At 58.7% G+C, this 21,142-nt stretch overlaps 2 protein-coding genes and 1 long non-coding RNA gene across 6 annotated transcripts; all 3 read right to left on the bottom strand.

The window, feature by feature from the left end:
- Positions 1-1,569: 1,569 nt before the first annotated feature.
- Positions 1,570-8,642, bottom strand: LOC106862193 (interferon upsilon receptor 1-like). Of its 4 annotated transcripts, XM_088173371.1 has the most exons (8): positions 7,885-8,642; positions 6,349-6,472; positions 5,862-5,982; positions 4,961-5,133; positions 4,023-4,201; positions 3,453-3,606; positions 3,058-3,185; positions 1,570-2,732 (listed from the first exon to the last, which is right to left on the bottom strand). In XM_088173371.1, exons 2-8 carry the CDS (start codon positions 6,401-6,403, stop codon positions 1,743-1,745), a joined length of 1,800 nt encoding a protein of 599 aa, XP_088029497.1. In that variant the 5' UTR covers positions 6,404-6,472; positions 7,885-8,642; the 3' UTR covers positions 1,570-1,742. The 4 variants fall into 4 exon arrangements, with proteins under 4 accessions (XP_088029497.1, XP_014746541.2, XP_088029498.1 ...); XM_014891055.2 differs by having other exon boundaries at positions 6,349-8,642; XM_088173372.1 differs by lacking the exon at positions 7,885-8,642 and having other exon boundaries at positions 5,079-5,373; positions 6,349-6,368.
- A 157-nt stretch (positions 8,643-8,799) lies between these two features.
- FAAH2 (fatty acid amide hydrolase 2) lies at positions 8,800-15,601 on the bottom strand. The gene is made up of 11 exons (XM_088173375.1): positions 15,363-15,601; positions 15,147-15,229; positions 14,782-14,915; positions 14,300-14,509; positions 13,780-13,899; positions 13,163-13,298; positions 12,741-12,858; positions 12,286-12,405; positions 11,311-11,422; positions 10,487-10,681; positions 8,800-9,812 (listed from the first exon to the last, which is right to left on the bottom strand). Exons 1-11 carry the CDS (start codon positions 15,558-15,560, stop codon positions 9,637-9,639), a joined length of 1,602 nt encoding a protein of 533 aa, XP_088029501.1. The 5' UTR covers positions 15,561-15,601; the 3' UTR covers positions 8,800-9,636.
- An 895-nt stretch (positions 15,602-16,496) lies between these two features.
- On the bottom strand, positions 16,497-20,899 carry LOC148222102 (uncharacterized). Its single transcript, XR_015806868.1, has 2 exons — positions 20,812-20,899; positions 16,497-19,060 (listed from the first exon to the last, which is right to left on the bottom strand). It is a non-coding gene; the product is annotated as an uncharacterized LOC148222102 (long non-coding RNA).
- Between the last annotated feature and the right edge of the window lie 243 nt (positions 20,900-21,142).

The following is a 21,142-nucleotide window of genomic DNA, read 5'->3' as shown; positions in this document are numbered from 1 at the left end:
CTCGTGGTTGTCAGGCACAATGGTTCCCACCCAGTGACTGTGAAAGCCCCATTAGCCCCCAAAGAGCAATTTTCCACTGTGCACCACTTTCACAATCTGGCAGCTCCGCTCTCTGAAAATTAGTAATAAGAAATACGCTCTTGCACAGTCCTAAACCCACTGTTTCTAATAAAGAGCTGTTTGCAGCAGCATCCCTCCTGTTTCTTTGATCTGGCACCGGAGGAATCTGAAAACACCACAGAGAGAAGGCAGGAACAGCCTGTGATAGATGGTGGTGAGTCAGAGCTTTCAGCAGCCCCCGCAGCAGTTCCTGCAGGCACAGCGCTGTGCCGTGGCCTGAGCCAGCACCAGAGATGGCATCCGACCTCTGGGATGGTGGTGTGTAGGGTGGGCTGGGGGCCTAAGGCCCAGTCACTGGCTCAGCCCTTTCCAGGCTGTGGAGGGAGCAGGGAATGCTGAGGGAGAGCCCTGCTGTATGCACTGGAGCTGCAGTGGTGATGGAGGGACTGCTCTGGCGTCCTGCACAGACCTGCCTGGGGCTGGGGGTTGGCCTGGAGCTGGGGGCTTGCCCCTGACCCAGCTCCATCCTGCAGCACAGCCCAGTCCTGTTTAGAGCATCACAACCTGCCAGAGACTCAAGTGGGACCGAATTCAGACACTCCTCCCAGACTCTGCACTGCACACAGTGGTGCCACGCTGGGACCTCACCCCTCAGTGAATGCTGCACTTTCTCTCTGCGGCTCTGCAGAAACCTGCATGCTGTTCACACCTCTGAGGCAAAGCAGAAACCCCCTCTCGTATCCACTCGGAAACTTCAGCTGCCGAGTGGCACCTTGAAATGTCACAGGCCTGTTGTCTTTTTCCACTCCCCATGAACAACTCTTTCATGTGAGTGGGAACATCCCAGCTACTCAATCACCCCTGGGCTAGGGCAAGCCCCTGCAGCCAGTGAGTAACTGCCTGAGTCACCCATGGGGACCCCAGCACCCTTGTCCTGCCACAGACTCGGGAAAGAGCTGGTCCTCAGCCTGCAGCGTGAGGGATGGAACACGGCTGGGGTGTCAGGGGTGACTCACAGGGCTGGAACGTGGCCCTGCACAGCCCCAAAGGCTCCCCAAGACTGGCAGCGCTGTACCTCCATCCCCTCCACCAGCTGCCTGGACACTGGACACCAGATCCTCACCTGTTCCCAGATCCAGAGTAATTCTTGTGAGTCCAAGAGCCTGGATTTGTCACTGCATTTTGACTCCACTGATCCCAGTCTGTGACACAGCACAAGGAGGTTTCCCCTCGCCTCTGTGGCTTCAGGCACAGCCTCAAAACACATTCCGAGGGACAACTGCAGGGCAGGGCTCTCGGCCATAAATCATCCCAGTGCTGGCAGCAGGAATAATAAATGCATCCCATGGTGCTAAAAAACAGCCTTTTCACACAGGAGAGCGAGACAGAGATTATGGGCACAGTTTTCTGCCAGGAAAACCCCAAGTTAACGCAGTGCCTTTCCTGACTGCTGCACGGGGAAGTGCCATGCTGGGTCTGGAGCACAGAAACAATGAATAGAGAAGCCAGTTTTCTATAATAAATTAGTGATATTTAAAAACAAGTCCAGCACACAATCAACATTTCCACAGAAGCAAAACCCCTAACATTTCTTCATTAAAGAGCTTTATAAATATATACGTATATAGCATAGATACTGTACCACACATGCACACAGATAAATAGATAAGAGTTTTGAGAGTTCAGCTTTGGTCCATGCTCCTTATGCTGTGTCTCAAGAGCACCAAACGCCCAGAGGAAAGCTCTGGGTCCTGCTCATCCTTGGCCACGCCTGGAATTCGCCTCTGCCCTGGTCCCATCCCCAGCCCGGCACCCCCGGGCTGGGACAGGGAGCTGTCATGGCTGGGGGGCTCTGGGAGCTGTCCTGGGCTGTGCTGGGAGCTGGAGGCTGCCGGGGTGCTGCACTCGCCATGGCTCGCTGCCACAGGGGCCCGTGGCTCGTAGCCAGAGAAGGCAGCTGGCCACAGGGTGCTGCAGGGCAAGGGGGGCATTGGGCAGGGCACACACAGCTCTGCCTGCCCCGAGCAGCCTCTCTGCACGCTGCTGTCCCCTGGCTCTGTGTCCCTGCTGAGCAGGGCTTGGGGAGCACAGGGGAGCTGCTCCCCCTCCTCCTCCTCTGCACTGGGGAGCTTCACGGAGCTGAGCTGGATCCAGTGCCCAGCCGTGCCCAAACTCTCCTGCAGGTACTCCTGGCTGCAGCTTCTGCTGGGCACGGGCAGAGGAAGGTGGCTGCCTGCTCCCAGGACTGGGCACTGGCATTTCGAATAAAGCTGGAGGTGCAGGGGGAGCCACGTCTCAGGTATCTGGCTATCCCTGTCACCGATGTAGCTGTTTCCAGTCAGTTCCACTAGCACCAGCTGTTCTGGCAAATCATCCCCATCACCTGCCTCCCCATCCTTCTCCAGCTGCGAGGAGACCTGGGGACCCAAGGCGTGCCTCAGCTGGCTGTGGGTGCAGGATGGGTCCCTTACCTCAGGGCAGTCTGGGCCAAAGCCATTGGCACAGTAGCCACTCACATCCTGGGCAAGGCCTTGGAGGAGCTGTGGGACCGTGGCCGATGCCTGCCCAGCTGAGAGTGGCCCGCGGGAGGGGAGCACGGTCTGCAGGAGCAGGGCCAGTGGGTCCTCCTCAAGCTGGAGGGGAGGCACCCACATGGCCACGGTCAGCTCAGCCTGCAAGGACACAAGCAGTGACACGGTCAGCCTCAGCCAGCCAGAGCCCTGCCAGCCCGGGGTGCCAAACTGTGCTGAACACCAAGGGCTGCACTGCCTGACACCCCACCCTCTGCTGTGACCCATGGCTGGCTGATGCCCTGCACCAGCTCCTTCTTCTTGGGGGACAGCGGTTCAGACAGCACAGGAGGCACGTGGCTACCAAAATGGACTTGGTGGTGTGAGAGTTGGAGGAAAGGAGGTGCTGAGCCCCTGCAAATGCAGGGAACCCTGGCTCAGCTATGGCTACACACAAAGCGGAGGCCGGAGGAGGATCGTCACTCACCAGTGCTCTTGGGAGGCGTGTCTCCGGAGGATTGGGAAAGAGCTGCAGCATCATGAAGCACAGCCCGGCCACACTCAGTAGCAGCAGCGGGAAGAAGATACTCAGCATGGCAATGACCCATGGAAAGCCTGCCAGGAGATCACAGCAGGCGGAGGGGTCACTCAAGTACATCCCTCCCGCCCCCCCATCAGCGTTTCCCGTCCATGTCAGGCTGGGATGTTTCAGGAGGCGAGCCCAAGAGAGCATGGCCGTGAGAGGTCCCCACTGGGCAGCACGGGGCCACAGTCCTGACCACAGTGGCTGGGGGTGAGGGACCCACACCTCCAGACGAGTTTGTGCCGTGAGCCGGACCCGAGACGCGACCGTGCCAGCTGAGCTGGTGAGAGCGCTCCCACCTGCAGGGGCTGCCGGAGTGAGCAGGCACTGCTCGGCCTCGCGGCTCCGCTCCCTGGCGACGCCCGCAGCCACCGTGCGCACACAGTACCGAGTGCTGGCCTTCAGCTGCCCCACGGTGCAGGGCTCTTCCTCACTGCTGCGCTCGCAGGACACCTGAAAGCACATGGGACAGGCGGAGGTGGGGTTTGTGCATGGCTCCACTGCTCTGTGCAGCCTCAACACCTCACCTGCCCCACGGTCCCTCCTCCCATCCAACACTCCCTTCTTTGCCCCAGGAGGTGTTCAGGTCTCAGAGCATCTCCTGAAACACCCGTGGCAGCATCACTTTCATCTGAAGAGAACCAGTTCGGTTCTTCTTACTCAGGGGAGGGAAGGGGTCTCCTGCCTCACTGAGGTGGGAGCCCCAGACTGGGGGTGCAGAGCGACTCACACCCGCATGCACAGCCAGGTGTGGGCAGGGCTGCAGCGCAGGCACCCCCACCCCACTGCAAACTGAGACGGCGACTTTGCTGCAGCAGGACAGTTTGTGCAAGCCCTGCACCTCTGGGCCCTGCCCAGCTGGCACACACCTGCTGGACAAGGAGCTCCCCTTCGTACAGGTGCAGCCAGTACCACAGCTTCAGCAGCACTTGGTTGACTGGCTTGTAGGAGCCAGTTCTTCTCTGGTAAGGAGTGCGTGGTGTGATGATGTTTACGCTGAGGATTTGATCCTGGAGCAGACAGGACAACTTGGGGGGGCCAACAATTGCTGTAGAGAAGGAGACAAAAGTAGAAAATTAAGGCCTTCGAAGGCAGATGGACATCTGGTTTCTGTAGAAATTATATTTTTCTGTCTGACATTCCCCTCCCAGAGCACAGAAGCTCCTTGGGTCTTGCCTGATGGCACTTTGTGCTCTGAAACCAGCTCTAGGAATGGCAGACACCACATCTTCACGACAGCTAGCACTGCTCCTGCTTCCTCCTCCTCACACTGACAGATCTGTGGCACCACCGGCTCCCACTGCTGAGACCTTCACCCCTGAGCCACCCACCAGGGCCTGGAGACCCAGTGCCAAGGCTAGCAATCACTTTCTAACTGAATGCACCCACTTCCATGCCAGCTGGATGCAGAGGGAATGAACAAGGGAACACAACTGCCAATGTAGAACCCATTTGACTGCTCACACATTCAGTTTGTTGCAACAACCCCTGTGATGGAGGTCAGAGGAGGCTCCTGAAAATTTTCTAGCTTTAAGAGACCACCAGGTTTCTTGGACAGAACAGCCAGTCTGTGACTGAGAGAGACACATTCCCACACGCAGGAGGCCTGAGGCCTCCTATCCATCACCTTGCTGCGTCTCCTCTGTCCTTTTGCTCTTCGCCCAGCCCTCCTCTGGTTAGGGCTCTTGACTCTTCCCTCCAGTATCTTCATAAGCTTTCCCACTGTATCCCATCAGATGTCTCCAAGGACCCCTCTCCCCCCTGGCCCCCAGGAAGAGCCCAGCTGGAGGAACTCCCCAGTCCTTACTGTCTCTATACAGCTGCAGCTCGCTGGAACTGGCCCACTCGGACTGCTCACCTCCGGCCACCACTCTCACCCGTGCCCAGTAGATATCATAAATGTTGTCAAAATACAGCTCACACACCGAGGAGATGCTGCTGTTCCCCCTGCAGGCACCTGCCTTGGTCCAGCTCGAGGTTCTGCCCAGGAAGAAAGCATACGGATTGCTTCATTTCACATCTTCCTAGCCAAAGGGAGGGTTGTCCAGCCACCGCCATCCTGCCTAGGTATCAGCCAGCAGCGTCGTGGGATGTGTGAGGAGGGGGTCACCAGCCCCCTCCTGGGGACAGATGGCACCTGGTGCTGTCCCCTGGCCTCTGCTCTCCACAATGAGAAAACACAGAGCCATGGCAGGGAGAATCCAGCAAGGAGTTGAGGCTCTGTGGTAGGAGGGAAACTGAGTGAGAGGTGACAGCTTGAGTCTCAGAGAAAGGTGACTTTAGGTAGGGGAGTCACATCAACATGAGAAGAAGATAGAGCCTTCCTCTCAGTGGTGCCCAGTGAAAGGACAAGAGACAGCAGGCACAGGCTGAAATACAGGAAATCCCATTTAGCATAGTGGAAAATATCCCAAATGCAAAACCCCGGTCCAAAAGCAACCCCTTAGTCTGTTACTGAGAACGCGACCAGGAAAGGGACCAAGCTGTCCAGGAAGTTTGTCCTGAAGTTGCTCAAACCCCACCAGGACACAGTCCTGAGCTGACCTTGCATGTGCAGGGGTGGGACAAGCCAATCCCTGCCAACACCACTGCTCTGTTCTCTGCGGCACTTACTGCCAGATCACAGTCCTCTGGCTACCAGGAGTCCCCAACAGCTTCTGCCAGGGTGTAAGAGGACCAGACCCCTTCACCCCCTCCTCCTCACCTACCTGTTCCTCCACTGCACCTCGTAGGTGGCATAGCTGGGGGAGCTGGGGTCTGGCTCCCAGTGCAGCCGCACGTGGAAGTTCTGTGCCTCCAGCCTCACGTGCCGTGGCCTCAGCAGCATCCCTGGGGAGGGAACAGGGGGTATGAGGCAGCGTCCTGCAGGGCCCCTTGTGAGGTGCACAGGCTCCCCAGCTTCAGCCCAGCATGGGCCAACACTGACTCCAAAGCAGGTGCTCAGCCCCTGCATCCCCCAGGTCTGTGGCACACTGAGAACACTCTCTCCACGCTGCTGCCAGAGCAGAGACAGCTGACAAAACCCTGACACAGCTCCTGCTGACCCTGGGGTTTTCTTTCTCATCACACCTTGATGGCCACTTGGGCCCCTCCTCTTCACAAGTACCTTCAGTAGGTCTGAGAGGTGTCCCTGTGCCTCCTCCTGCCCTGCAGCCGGGCCCCCTGACTGTGCTGGCAGCTTCAGCACTGGCTTACCCTGGAGCAGGGAGCAGCTGGCGAGGGACAGCAGCAGGAGCAGGGCAGGGCTCATCCTATCACAGGAAGGGATGGGTATGCTGGAGCTGTTCCGCTACCCGCAGACATGATGGGCTGCTGGGACCTGGGATTAAAAACAGGGTATTATTCCCCGAAGCTTCAGCCAGTGGCACTGCCCCGTGGAGCCCACATGCCTATGGTGGCACAGAGGTGTCCACTGTGGAGGGGCAGGGCCCCTGTGACCTTCTGCTGCACCCTGGGGATGCAGCAGGGCAGGTACCCTCAGGGCTGTGGTGGTAAGTGGACCCACAGACACAGCGGGCAGCTGCCACGCTGCTTTGGCACTGTGCATGTGCTGCAGTGACCTTCTGTTGCACCCACCTCTGGCACTGTGTGGTGAGAAGCCATGCTGCCTTCGTCACCAGGATGTGGGTCTGAGAAAGCTCCTCACCTGATCTCACACCACTGGGGAGGTGACTCAGCCCAGCTCACATGACTCACACTGGCATAACCTGTGGCACCACTGCCAGGACACCCGCAGCCATCCCACGGCCTCCCAGTACGTGTGTGACAGCACCCACAAGGCAAAAGGGGCACAATGAGGCACCTTCTGGGCTGTAAGCAGAGACCTGGGACTGAACCACAGCAGAGGCTGGTCCCGCTGGGCACCTGTACCTGACACCTGGCCAGTCCCTTCTGACCTTGGCATTGCCCCACTGTCCAGCCACCAGGAATCTTTCCCTGCTCTTGCTGGTCACAGAGGTAATGCCACCAACCTTCTGGCTGTGGGGACACATTCCCCCGTGAGGGTGGGGAGCCCAGTGCCACCTCCAGAGGCAGAGGGGTGGGAGCAGCCCTGGCCAGACGGGACACCCGTGGGGCTGGCTCACCACTGCCACTGCTTCTCGCTCTTCCCATTTCACGCTGACTCTTGCTACAATCGCAACCACCTCGGGTATAAAACATTTCCCCCATGTTTTCTCTGTCCCTTGCAGCATTAAGAGTTCGAAACGAGGAGGAACAGTCAACAAGTACGGACATGCAGCTGCAAACTGTGGGCGAGGGCTGAGGTGAGACCTCTGAAACACCAGAACCAAAGCACGGGCAGGTCCAGGGATCCCCCCACTCTGGGATCAGCAAGAGCCCTCCTGGCTTTGCAACAGAGCCCGTTGAAGGAGGCAGCATTTCTGCCTGGAGGGAGAAAGAGCCAGGATTGTTCCTGGGGCTTGTGGAGGCACAGAGCTGGGGAGCTGACGGGGACCCTGTGCAGGCAGGGACAGGCTGCAGAAGGGCAGCACAAGGGGGGCTATGATTCCCTGAAGCAGCGGGGGTGACTGCAGGCCAGATATTGCCAGCTCCCCTCTGAACCCCTAGCAAATCTGTTCCCTTTCTGCCATGGCCAAAGAAAAAATCCTAGCAATTCTCCTCGTGTTGTGGCAATAACTGAGATTGTGGGGATTAACCCCCTCTGCTCTGCACATCCTCCTTGTCTGCATCCTCACCGCACCACTCTAAAGCAACACCATCCCTCCTTACCTTGGATCCAGCATTTCCTCTCTGTCCCTCTGCCGTATCAGGAACCCACCTTGTCCACCACAGTTAAACACAACACCTTCAGCTCAGCAGCCTCACGTCTGACCCCGAGTGCTCACAGGAAGTGTTGCCTCGGTCTGCTCAGTTGCCAGGCTTCCTCCAGATGGGGGGGCAGTCCGTGTTGTCTGTGCCAACACGCTAGGAGACATTATTTACTTTGAGTTGTTTGTCTCTCCTTTGCTAAGCCAGGGTTTTTTTCCTTCCTTGCTTCCTCGTTAGCACCGTCCCAGCTGGGCACGGGCGCTCAGCAGTGCCCTCTGCACACCAGAGTGGAGGCACAGCCTGTCCCAGCACGCCATGCCAACATCCTGCACGGACCGTCAGTGGCGTGGGGACAGAGACGAGCATAGGGCTCAGGCCAGGGGCGCTCATGCCAGGGCAGACACAGGCCAGGACATGCCAGCAAAACCAGTAGCAGGTTTAATTCTTGTCAAGACCAGTGCTACAGGCTGGGCACAAAGGGCTGGGGCCCCTCATTTTGCCCTGGAGACCACAAGGGACCTGCACGTGGCTCTGCCTCACCTCGAGCTCCAGGCCTCTGGCAGCCCACTGGGACAACACAGCTGGACTTGTGCTTCCCAAGAACCGTGCAACCATTACAAGACAGAGCCACTGAGGGCACCATGTGCAGCTCATAGGGACCATTCGCTCTGCTCAGAGCCCAGCAATCACCGTCACCCTGGGCATTTCCAAACAACAGCCCCGGAGTGGCCGATGCCAGCATCTCCCACTGTTGTCCCTGCACTCCAACGGCCAGTGGTGCTGGGCAGCCCTGACACATCCCTCGTAGAGATGGGGCTGGGGCCTGGCAGGAGCTGGGAGGGAGACAGCCGTGAGGAAAAGGACACACAGCCACACTTCACTGGACAGGCTCTTTAATACTTCCCTCAATGAGAACACCTTGTGCTCGCTGCCTGCTCAGACGAACCCCTCACATTGCTGCCCACATCCGCCCCTGGGGCAGTGCCCAGGCAGCTCAGCAGGACAGGCAGCAGGAGACGCCAGGCAGGCAGGATGACCCCCCCAGAGAGAAGGGGAAAGACACAAGCAGGAGATGCTTGAACCGGTGCTGAAATGCTCTCAGCTGTGCCTGACAGCTGCACACACTGCAGAGCCCAGCAGCCACCACCCCACACAGTGCTGCCGGCGAGGCAGGCCTACGGCTCCTCCAGCCCCATCAACCCCTCTCTCCCTTTTTGGTCCGAGGGTGGGGGCAAGCCTGCAGAAGCCTGGGAGGACTGTGGGGGCTGGCAAGCCTGGGTACAGCAGGCAGAGTGCAGCCCTGTGGGTAGGGTCAGGCCAAGGACCCCCCCCAGGCCCAGGCAGCCCCGAGGGGTGCTGCACAGCTGCCCCCAGCAGTCTGGAAGCATGTCCCCTGCCCAGCTCTCACTCAGCATTTTGAAAGGAGAAGGGTTACAGAGCTGGCCAACTCCACGGTCTGGAAAAGGTGGGTGTGTGCCCACTGCAGGCAGGACATCCTCACACTGTGGCACTGGGGTTCCTGAAGGGTTTGGGAAAGGCAGGTCCCTCCCTTACAAAAGGTGCCACAGGAATGAGGACTCCAGTGGCAATGGCCCAGCTGTTCCTGGGCTGGACGCACCACCAGCCACTCCCAGCAGGGTGCAGGGGGACGAAGAGGGAGCAGGCAGTGCCATGACGGGAACAAGATCAGCACTTGTCACCTGCCTCCCGAGGTTAAACCTTCCCTGGTAAAACCCATCCTCCGAAGGCTTTCTCCAGGTACCGGGCTACTGCCAGCGTCAAGTGGTCATTGTAGGCAGCTGCCACCAGCTGGATGCCCAGGGGCAGCCCCTCGCTGCCCAGCCCCAGCGGGCACTGTGTCACCGGCAGGCCCAGGACATTGAAGATGGCTGCAAGAGAGAAGGTTGGATGGATTAGAGTGAGCACAGACTGGGGTACATCACTGCCTGGCTCTCCCACCCTAGGTACACAGCACAAGGGTCCTGGGAGCTGGTGCTTCATACAGCAGAGCAGACATAGTGACAAGGGACATCACTGGCCAGAGATTCCCAGTGCCCACATCATGTGTATAAACAGCACCCATGAGGGATGGCACACACTGTGGCATGCCACATTTCGGACATTCCCGTCCCAGGCAGCAGCCCTCCATCACTCCAAAGCCAGGCAGCACTGACACTGCCAAGGTGTTCAGACCACATGGGAACCACACAGGCAGCCCCAGGCTGTACCCCAAGAGACGGCAGGTCTCGGGTTCCTGCTAAACTGCAGTAGCAGCTGTAACCCCTCTGGGGCATGGGGGCCCCCAGTATCAGACACACACAGTCACACCTGCCCAGCTGTGGACAGCACCTTTGGCAAAAGGTAAAAGGTGCCACACAGTATGGAGCACGACAACCCTCGCCTCACTCTCTGGAGCAGTCAGATGCCCCTCTTTGCTGTGCAGCCATCCATCAGCAATGCAAACACTCTGGTACAACAGCCTGGCTGCCAGCCCGCGCTGCTGCCACAGGGAGACCATCTTGGCAGCCCTACCTGCAACCACACAGGAGCCAGGGCTGCTCACCTGTGTAGGCAAAATTGAAGGGCATGCAGATGGGGGAGTGGTGCTTGGGGGCGATGGTGGGGTGCGAGGGGTACAGGAGCACCCCGTCCGGCCCCAGCAGTGCCTCCATCTCCTCCTGTAGGCTCTTCCCCATGCTCACCAGCTTGTCCTTCCCACTAGGGTTGAGGTTCACCACCTTCTCTGTCAGTCCCAGGGCTGCAGCAAAAAGTAGAAATGGGGATAAGGGAGAGACGACTGGGGGCTATATGGGGCAGAAACACATTGCCCAGCCACATACAACATCCTCTGCTTCTGGGGTGCCCCCCAGGTACCCCTTCCTGCCAGTAGCCACAGCAGATTGCCCCTAGCACAGCTTTGTGGGCAGCATCCCCCCAACTCTGCCAAGGAAAAGCACTCAGCCTGCCCCTCCCTTCCAGCTTTTCCAGCCAGTGGCATTAAGCAGAGCTGGCAGAATGATCCCAGCACTCATTACACGGTAGCACTGTGCTAATTAGGGTTCTCTAGCACCTGATGCTACGAAACAAGATCAGTGCAGACCCTGCCTCTGAGACCCTAGCAGTTCTGGCAGGACTCGCAGCAGGAGTGAGCCCTGCCCCCAGCTCCATCACCCTCACTTCCTCCCCCAAGATATACCCACTCCCATTTATCAAAGATCCACTCTCTTGAGCTTGCATGCAATTCAAAGACACGGAGTGTCATTACAAAGCTAGGCTGAAGATGCTCAGGGCAAACCCGAGCTCTTCGCTGGAAGGGCAATACCTGCATTTAACAACATGCCCACCCCACCACTGCTTCTGCACTTCCCAGGGCCCCGGCAGCATTACCAATAGCTGGGAGAGTGTGAGAAGACATCCCCACGAGCCACTTCATCAGCTCCCACAGCGGCCACACTGGCTTCCCGTGGTCTCCCAGCAGGTCCGTGAATCTTTGTGCCTCCTGTAACACAGCCACTCCCCGTGTCAGCAGAGCCAGCAGGGAGACACAGGCTGGCAAGGGACAGTGAAATTCCAGCTGTCCCATTATTCCAGTGTGAGGTGTTCCCACTTTCACACAGGAGATGCCTATCAGAGGTGCTTCACAGCTCTGACACTGGCAGCAGCAGGAATATCTTTCCCTGCCAGAGACAGCAAGGAGAAGGGAGAGTTCCCAAAGCAGCATCCAACTGACACAATGCAAGGGATAATGTCCTAGAGGCATTTCCATGATGATATGACCATGGGACCTGGCAGAAGGAGGCAGAGGAGCCAGACAAGCCCTCCTTAGTGTGGTGAGGCTGTGCTGTTTCATCACTGCCTCTGTGCCAGGAATGCACAACTTATAACATCCCAGTTTATTTTATTACAAAATACTTTCTTGCATGCACAGAGCATAGCACAGCAGCTGCAATTCCAAGGAAAAATAACACAAGCAGGCCTCCTGCTGGAAAGCTGCTACTCCCCTGCCTGTCCTGGCATTCCAAAGGGTGTTAATCCCAGCCTACAAGTCAGAAGACACAGCATGAGGCAAAGAGCAAGGCAGGATGGCTGACTTAGCGAACTGCACGGAAAAGGTCAATGTGCCCCTCCCTATTACCACAATGCTCCTCTGCTGAGAGCCATGGCCTCAACCCACAGGACAGTAAGGGAGAAGGGGCTGTGCAACTTTAGGAAGAGATGAAAGGAGGACCGAGGGGGCAAATGGAGCAGGGAAAGCCCCCAGGTAGGTTTGGGAAGCCTACAGCTCTCCACAGCTGGCCCCAAACAGCTGGTTGCTCCCTGATGCCTCCAAAGCTGTGCCTTTGTCAACTCACTCTGACACACCTGCCCTTCGCTGTCCTTGGATGACATCATGGCTGACCAGATCTGGAAAGAATACTTCATCTTGTGGATTGCCACACGCTGAACCTGGACCCCAAGGTCACTTTCGAGGTGCTCCACCACCTGAAGGGAAGAGCAAGGACGGGTTTGTTCCCACATAGATGTGATGCACTGCCATCAGCCTGTGGAAACTACAGAGAAGAGGGTAAGGGGACCTACTAGCAAGATCTTCCCCTTGTGTCTTCTTGTGCCCCGAAGAAGAAAAAGTTCTTTCTACTTTTTAACCCCTGAAAGCACAGGACTGGGAAGCAAGGGTGCCTCTCCAGCCCTTCATACTGCCAGCCCCTGCGGAGCCACACACAAAGCAGCTCTTTCCCCTCCCCACCTCCTTTGACTGGTCTCCCCAGGTTCTATTTTCAGGCTCACCCCAGTGAGTTTCATCCTCTGCTGCTTCCTACCTTCTTTTGGGCCTGCAAGATCTCCTTGTCTACAGGTGATACAAAAACGGACCCGCCGTCATGATCCATGCAGTGGAATTTGATTTTCTCTAGCGACACTTTCTCATTAAGTTTCAGCCTAGGAAAGGAATGGTGCTTTATCACAAATCCAACCCCAGCTCCTCTGCAGCTGCTAGAGGTTCTCACATGCTTATTATGTGTCCTCAGGGGACCCTGCTCTGTCCCCTGGAGTGTCCCCAAGGTGAGACCCTGAAGATGCACAGACGCCTAGTGCCCACAACACTGCTCACCCGCCCCGTCAGTCCCAGTGACAAGGAAACTGGGTGGGCTGCAGACCCATCTTGTACGAAGAACCAATACTTGCGAGGATCAGAAAGCTGCCGACTCCAGTTCAGCAGCTGGGAGCAGTGGGAACAACTCACTTGCTGACCCCAGGACCGGCCATCACTCTCAGCACGGGCTCCAGGTCCTCTGCGTAGCGGCACATGGGCCCCGTGCACAGGAAGCTGCTCCGCACGCCGAGGGCGTTGGGGAACTGGCCATCATTGGGCACCACCCCTGAGAGAGAGAGCACACAGGTCAGACACGACCCCGACCACTGCCTCCAGATGGGCACAGCCCTGCTGCGGGTGCAGGGGGATATGGTTCCCCAGGGATTAGGGAGCCCCACAAGTGCTGACGGCAAGGTGCATGGGGTGGGGAACGGAGGAAAAGCACCCAGTCAGGACACTGAAAGCCAGAGAAACATCCCAGCAGACCCCAACCTTGTGAGAACATCCCATGCTGAGGATGCAACACTTGGGTAAGACCCCCGCCTCCCATGTGCCGGGTGTTCTGCCACCAAAAGCTTCCCAACTGCCAGGCCCAGCTGTGCTCCCTCAACAGGCTTGTCCCACCAAGGGGGTACCCGACTCCTTACAGCCATCCCAGCAGTGACCAGCACAGGGCTGTCCTGAAGTGCTTCATCCCACAGCCCCCATTCCACCTCATGGCATTTCTGCTGGTGGGGAAGAAGAGGTGACCCAAATATCCAGCTTACCTGTCGTGGGTTTATGGCCAAAGACTCCATTGAAGAAGGCAGGCATCCGGATGCTGCCGCCGATGTCAGAGCCCACACCTATGACTGAGCAGGCAGCTGCCAGGACACTGCCCTCCCCACCTGCACAGGAGAAAACATGGCAAAACGCCACAGGTTTATGGTGCAAATCATCCAGCAAAGCAGGAGCACCTCACAGTGAGCGTGAGGGTCAAAAAAGCAAGAGGAGTGGAGGGCACCTTGGCTTTAGTGATAGCTGGGGGACAGATGGGGAATGTGGGCCGAGGGGATTTTCCTGCTGAAGTACAACAGAGCAAACTGAAACAACACCAGATGAAACACCCAGAAGAGGCAAAGCAGCTGGACCTCCCAATAGCCTACGGCAGTGCCCAGGAAAGAGGCCTGTAAGCGCTGCAAGAGCCCAGGGGCAGATTAACAGCTGCGTGCAGAGACATGGAACTCTGCTCTTGCTGCATTTTACCCTGCCACTCGTGCAGGACCGTGCCGAGGTGTTGGGGCTCACCTGAGCTGCCGCCCACAATCCTCTGCAGGTCATAGGGGTTGTTGGTCCGCCCGTAGACCCTGTTGCTGGACTCGTACCACATGCAGAGTTCGCTGCAGTTGGTGACGCCCAGCGGGATGGCACCTGCCTGCTTCAGCCGCGACACCACCGTGGCGTCCGAGGTGGCAATCACGTTGCGGCGGTTGACCAAGCCAGAGGTGTTGGGCATCCCTGTGGTGCCAAGGTCAACAGGAGGGAGGCATCAGGGCCAGTGCCTCGACATGACCTGGGGCTGCAGGAGGCAGGTTCCCAGTGAGGGCTGCTCCTCTGAGGCACCACAAGCTCTGCAGCACCTATATGCTACAAACGAACACAAACGCAGAAGCCCGGGCAGGGCTCGCTGCAAACCAGGGAAAGGGAGATTACTTCCCTCCAAGCACCTGCCACACCCACGCACTCTGGGGAGCACATCAAGACCCGGAGAGCCACAAAGATAAACTCACCGTAGAGAGAAAAGGCCTCCTTAACGGTGAGGGGAACCCCCAACAAGGGGAACTTCTCCTCCAGGCAGTCATCACCAGGACCCTCCGAAAGCAGCTTATCGACCTGCTGGGCTTCCTGCAGGGCCTCCTCAAACCTGCAGCAAAGCACCCGGCCATGTTCTGCACCAGAGAGGAGCGGGGTCCCCGCGGGGCGGGCGGACCCCAAGTGCGGCAGGAGCTTGTGAGGGGAAGTGACACTGCCCGGTCCTCGCCGGAGCCGGGAGCGCACCCCGGCCGAGCCGCCGGCCTGGGGCAGCGGCCTTGCCCGGGGCCCGAGGGGAGAGAACGGCCCTGTCCCCTCGAGCTGCCCTCTGCCCCCAGCTTACCTGTCTTTCACCACGGCATTGATGAGGGGATTCACCTCCTTGATCCTCTCCACGTACGCCTCCACCACCTCGATGCACGTCACCTGGGCACGGGGCACAGCGGGACCCGCCGTCAGCCGCGGGCTGTGCCCGCTCCCCCCCCGCCCGGGGTGCGGGTGGTACCCGCCGCGGCACCCCCGCTGTCCCCGCTCCCCCCGCCCGGGGCGCGGGTGGTACCTGCCGCGCGCGGAGCAGCTCCGCGAGGCGCCGCGCGGACAGCAGCAGCAGCGCGCGCCGCGGCGGCGGGACGGCGCGCGGAGCGGCGCGCGCGGGGCCGGCGCGCGGCGGCGGCAGCAGCGAGAGCAGCGCGAGGCAGGCGCGCGACAGCAGCCGCAGCAGCAGCGCGAGACAGCGCTCCGCGCGCGACAGCGCCATGGCGGCACGGCGCGCGACGCCCCGCCCCGCCTTCCAGCGGAAGTGACGTCAGGGCCACGCCCCGCTTACGTCACCGCGGCGACCGTCCCGCCGTGGCCTGTGCCCGTGCCCGCCCCAGCGCCGCCTCCCTAGCGCCCCGTCGGCCCGGACCTCCCCGGAACACAGCCGTGCCCGGGGGCGGGGAAAGGGCGGCCTCGCCCTGCTCCTGTCTCGCTGCGCGCCGCTCAGGCCCGCTGTGCCCGCCCCGGGCAGGGGGCGAGCTGTGCTGGCGCGCGGTGACCGCGGCGCTCCCGACGTGCGAGACTGCGGAACGCGCCACAGGCAGCCCATGGTAGCCCAGTGAAGCTTCGTTTCCATGAAAAATTGAAAAAATGGGATACAAAGTGCTGTATAAATAAAGCAGTAAGGTCTAAAAACCTAAGGTTGTAGTGGTTTCGGCTCTTTTTCAGTTACCATAACCAAGCCAACACCGCCCTGGATGCACACTAAGAAGCCAGTTAATTCCAGTCTGGTTGCCGAGAGCACGGGGGCTCGACACAGAGGGTGAAGCTCACTCATTCAGACCTGTCCCACCAAGGGACACAGCTGCTTACAAGAAAAACATAGCCCAGGTGTTGCACTCCGGGAGTTGATGCTTGTCATTATCCTCAGCCATTTCATTACTACAAAGGCTTAAGGTTATCAAGGACACGTGGAAAGCTGGAGTGGTTCAGCCAGCTGTGTGAATGTGTGGTGTAACCACTAATTGCCCGGGAAGCCTCGGAACAGGCTTGGCAGCCGAGCTGAGGCTGGCGGGAAGAAGAGTGCGCTGATTGGCAATGCCACAGTCTGGGCTGCCTGCACGGCGTCCTCCAAAGCTCTTCTTGAGCTAATCCCCAATGCACAAAAAAATACCTCTTTGGGAATTAAAAGAAGAAAAAGAACCTGATAGCACAATTCTTTGTGAAAGGAGTCCTTTAAATCTTTTCCTTAAAATAACGCTTCCAAAGAAACCTGGGGTTTGTGCAGCACAGTGCTGGGATGGGTGGGAGTGGGAAGGGATGTTTAAAGGTTCATGTTTAAACATAGCAACTCAGATACTTAATTCCTAGCTGATACCAGAAAAAAACCCCTTGAATTTGATGGCAGTTCCTCTAAGCGTGCCCTTAGCCATATCCACCACAGAGGGATTCTGTGTTCTGCGTTTCCATCAGCGTCTTCTTGAGTGCTGGCCTGGGGTCCATCAGGAGCTGTTGGGTGCCTGTGCTGCTCACTCGGGGCTTGCAGAGGAAGAGCTCTGACCTCACCTTGCTCTCGCTGACCAGGGGCCCGGTGGGGCACAGGGGGTCCCCAGCCCCAAACCTCATTCCTGGAATGAAGGGCAGGAGCAGATCCCATCCTGCCCGTGTGAGAACACAGCAGCTGGCACTGCCAAGGCCTTGGGATCTCTTGATACAGCACTGCCGTGCGGTGACAACCCTCAGACCCACGGGCAGGGCAGCTCAGGAGCTCTCCCAGCTCCCCTCGGTTCCGGCACGGCTGCAGCGGGGCCGGCCGAGCCAAGCCTTGCAGCGCACAGCTGCAGCACAGGCTGCCCTGGAAGCAGCCGGGAGAACTGCTCCCTCCAGGGCAGGTGCTGGGACAGGGCTGTCCTGGGGCGGAATTCCTGCTGCTGCCGCTGCAGCCCGGTGCTGGCCGTGCCACCGGAGGTCGCTCTGCCACCGCCCGTCAGTGTCCCTGGCCCTGCCCTGCAGCTGTTCCCTCCGCACGGAGCCAGGGTACACTGTGTTCACTCCAAGTCCTTGATTAAACAAAATGTTTATGCGTGCCTCTGCTCCAGCAAACATCTTGGCGGCCGAACGAAGCCTGTTTGCTGCTGCTGCTCCAGCTGCACTGGAATTGGGGCAGGATCTGTGTGATGCTTCAGGAGCCAGCTGGTCCCCACTCCAGGAACACCCAGTCCCTGCACCCCCCAGCGCCGTTGGAGGGACCTTGTCTGCTGGGGAAGGCTGTGCCCTGCATTCCCCTGGTGCCAAGCAGAGCTGCTGCCCCTTTGGAAAGGCTGGGCTGGGCATGCTTTGCTTCTTTACCCACCCCACAAACCCACCACCCATTTCCCACTTAAACGGGGCTTTGAGGGGCATCTGGAGATTTCAAGAGCAGCTAAGACATTTCCTGGGCTCCACAGTGCCTGGAGCAGAGCAGAACACTGGCACTGTGGTCTCTTAACACGGGGCTGCTGCACCCACTGATGATGGCCATGGACAACACCGTGGCATTGGGTGGGCATAACCAGCCCTGGCCAGGGCAACTGCAGGGCTCAGACTAGCTCCCAGGGCCTGATTGCAGCTCCATTTCCTCTGCCTGTCCAGCCAGTGTTGTCCAGGATGTGTCTGCTTTCCTCCCTGCCTGAGGGGGTTGTGTTGGCTGTGCACATCTGGAGTTAACAGGGGACAGGCTGGCCCTGCTGTGTCATCTCTCAGGCATCATGCAGCCACTTGGTCCGTGCCTGCAGGGCAGTCCTCAGCCTGTGCTGTCACCACAGTTATGCTGTTGCTCCAGCTGATACCTCCAAGCCCTTGGAGGGAGTTGGGTGTCTCCCTTCCCAAGCCATATACCCTGTGGGGATGGAGCAGCATGCCCTGGGCGAGTGGGGAACCAGCATGTTGAGGTCAGGTGAGCTCAGGTGAGCAACCCTGCCAGGTGAGACCAAGGGAAGGATTCTGCAGGACTCAGAGAGGGCCACGACCAAAGCTCACAACTCTGTCCTTGATCTCACGAGGCCAGAAAGGAGAAGGTGCTGATGGCCACACTGATGACATCAATCCACAGCGGACTCCCAGCCTGGAGTGTTTCCTAAGCTCATGGGCTTTCAGCAGAGCTGCTTGCCCAAGCAGCTTGCGTGCCCCTGCCAGGCTGTGTGCCATGGCTCTTGCGAAATGGTGTTGATAAACACTCCAGGGCATGCCAAGTCCTGCAGGATGACAGCTGATGTGCCCAGGCTGTAGGGAGTGCCTGCACAGTGAGAGGAATTTTCCACTCCTTTGTGGCAAGCGTGCCTGACCCTGCTGGGGGACTGTCCTCAGCAAGGCAGAGATTATCTGCTGGTGTCCCAGCTTGTCAGGCCCAATAAACCCCCATGCAAGGACTGTCTTTAGGCACGTGGCACAGCAAGGGGTGGTTGGGTTGCCTGGGGCATGGTGGCACCCTACAAGGCTGGGTTAGGGTCCCATCATCCCCAAGGAGACCCCACCACCCCCGTTTCACCATGGGGCTATTCCTGTGTCTTGTCAATGAACTGCCCCTTAGCTTCCCCTTTCCAAGCACATGGGCCAAGTTGGGGTGAGCCATCTGCTTCTCCATTCCCTGTCCCAAGGACTTACCTTCCTGTGATTCTGGTCCTCTTTCCATATGCCCTGAGGGCACTGGGTGACCTTTGACATGTCCCTCCAGGCTGCCTGGGTCAGTTCTGCCCAGGTGTGTCTTCTAGCAAGTTGGAAATGCCTCAAAGACCAGCATGTCTGTGGTATGAAGAGGGTGTGCTAGGTCCTGTGTTGGCCAGTGTTTGCTAATTAGCATGTGAAAGCCCAATTTGATTAGATCAGTGTGTCCTGGAGCTGGCTGCAGTTCCTTTCATCCACCCTGCCATCCCACTGTGCTCTCAACAGAAGCATGAAACGCTCGTGCCAGGCAGCAGAGACCTGAACAATGCACCTGTGCAGTGCCAACGTATCTCTGTCCCCCAGGGCAGCCTGGCACATGCTATGCCATCAATGGCAAAGTAGCTAAACATCAGCCAACATCTGGAGAGAATGGGGGGTCACAGGTCTCCTCTGAGCATGGTATGTTGGGAATGAGAGCTCTGGAAGGATCCTTCCTTCCTTCCTTCCTTCCTTCCTTCCTTCCTTCCTTCCTTCCTTCCTTCCTTCCTTCCTTCCTTCCTTCCTGCCTGCCTGCCTGCCTGCCTTCTCTTTCCTCCCTTTCATCCTCTCTTTTGCTGCCACCTGGACATGCTCCTGCTGCCACCCTGGTGCTCCCTTGTTCATCTTTCTGGTATCTGGGCCAGCAGCAGCAGCAGAGATGCAGCCCAGGGCCGCTCATACCATTTCACACCTGGCTGCTGCCCTGTGCTGGGTATGCAGCTGGGCTGTGATGGAGCAGCACCATTTGCTCTGACTGATCTGGGTCCCCTGTCCCTTGCCATGTCCCCGCAGCCCCCAGGTCAGTGGGTCTGGACCAGGCACTGTGGGAGCCGAGGCAGTGACAGAGGGATGGGATGCACTCGCTGAGGGTCCTGCTGGGAGCACATCCCGGGAACGGGCACATGCAGGGCTCTGTTGCTCTGTGGGAACCTGCGCTTCGGATGGAGACAGTGGCAAGAGGAAGAGGGATTTAGCGCAGCAGACACCCGAACACTGCTGTCTCTTGGCCCCAGCTTGTGGCATCGTGGCTTGTACATGTGGGCAGAGGTGACAGTGGCAGCGCAGTTTCTGGCGCCTGCACCTCTGCACTGGGGAGAGACAGAGCTCGGGCAAGAGGCAGCGGCAGCGGCAGCGAGCCCCGTCCTGCCCCCGGGTGTTTGGGACACGCTGTTCTCTCAAGCAGTGATAAGGACAATCAATAATAAAAGCAGGCAGATGGAACGCGAGCCCGGCCTCCAGCCAGCGACCTTCAGGAGCTGGGTCACTGGAGCAGGCGCAGGCAGCGCGGTTTTGGCAGCGTCGGGAGCCCGTGCGGGGTAAACACGGCACAGTAAATACTGCGGGGTAAACACGGCGGGGTAAACACGGCACAGTAAATACTGCGGGGTAAACACGGCACAGTAAATACTGCGGGGTAAACACGACGGGGTAAACACGGCAGAGTGAACAGAACAGTGCGGGGTGAACGCTGAGGGGTGAGCACGGCAGGGTGAGCACGGCAGGGTGAGCACGGAGGATGAGCACGGCTGCTGCAGCGTTCGGACAGCGCTGCCCGAGCTCACGGATCGGCGGCAGCACCGGGCATTGCTGTGCACCTCGTACCGAGCTGGGACAGTGACAGGGACAGGGACAGTGACAGGGACAGGGACAGGGACAGTGACAGGGACAGGGACAGGGACAGTGACAGGGACAGGGACAGGGACAGGAGCGCAGGGCTGCGTGTGCCGCTGTCCCCATCGCCGCAGCCGCTCACAAGCGCTGGGCAGGCACAGCCTCAGCTCCGGAGTAACCCTGAGCGCTTACATAACCATCATCCTGCACAAACCACTGCACAAACATGACCCACTCACCGCCGAGCTCAGCACGATCCTGATAAAGCAGAAAAACAGCAGCCCCAGCGCAGTGCCTGGACACAGCTGGCCCGGCTGCTCGGGGCTGTGACGTGGGAGGGTCAGGGATGTCCTTGCCAAGCAGCTGCGGGGCTGCGGAACAGCCTGGAAGGTTCGAGCTGGCCCAGCGCCGGCGTGGGCGTCTGCCTTCCAGCAGGTTCTGTCTCTGAGCTGCAGCGAAGATCAGGGTTTTGCAATTTTCTAGGAGACAAAAAGGGCTGTGGGGGCACATAAAGTAACACCCCCTGCCCCAAGTGGAGAGTATATTTGCCCCCAGGGACAAAACAGCCTT

This window comes from Sturnus vulgaris, chromosome 14 (assembly GCF_052056855.1).
Source record: "Sturnus vulgaris isolate bStuVul1 chromosome 14, bStuVul1.hap1, whole genome shotgun sequence".
Taxonomy (NCBI): Eukaryota; Metazoa; Chordata; class Aves; order Passeriformes; family Sturnidae; genus Sturnus; species Sturnus vulgaris.
The sequence above is the reverse complement of the archived record's forward strand: the minus strand, read 5'-3'. Positions and strand labels throughout refer to the sequence as shown.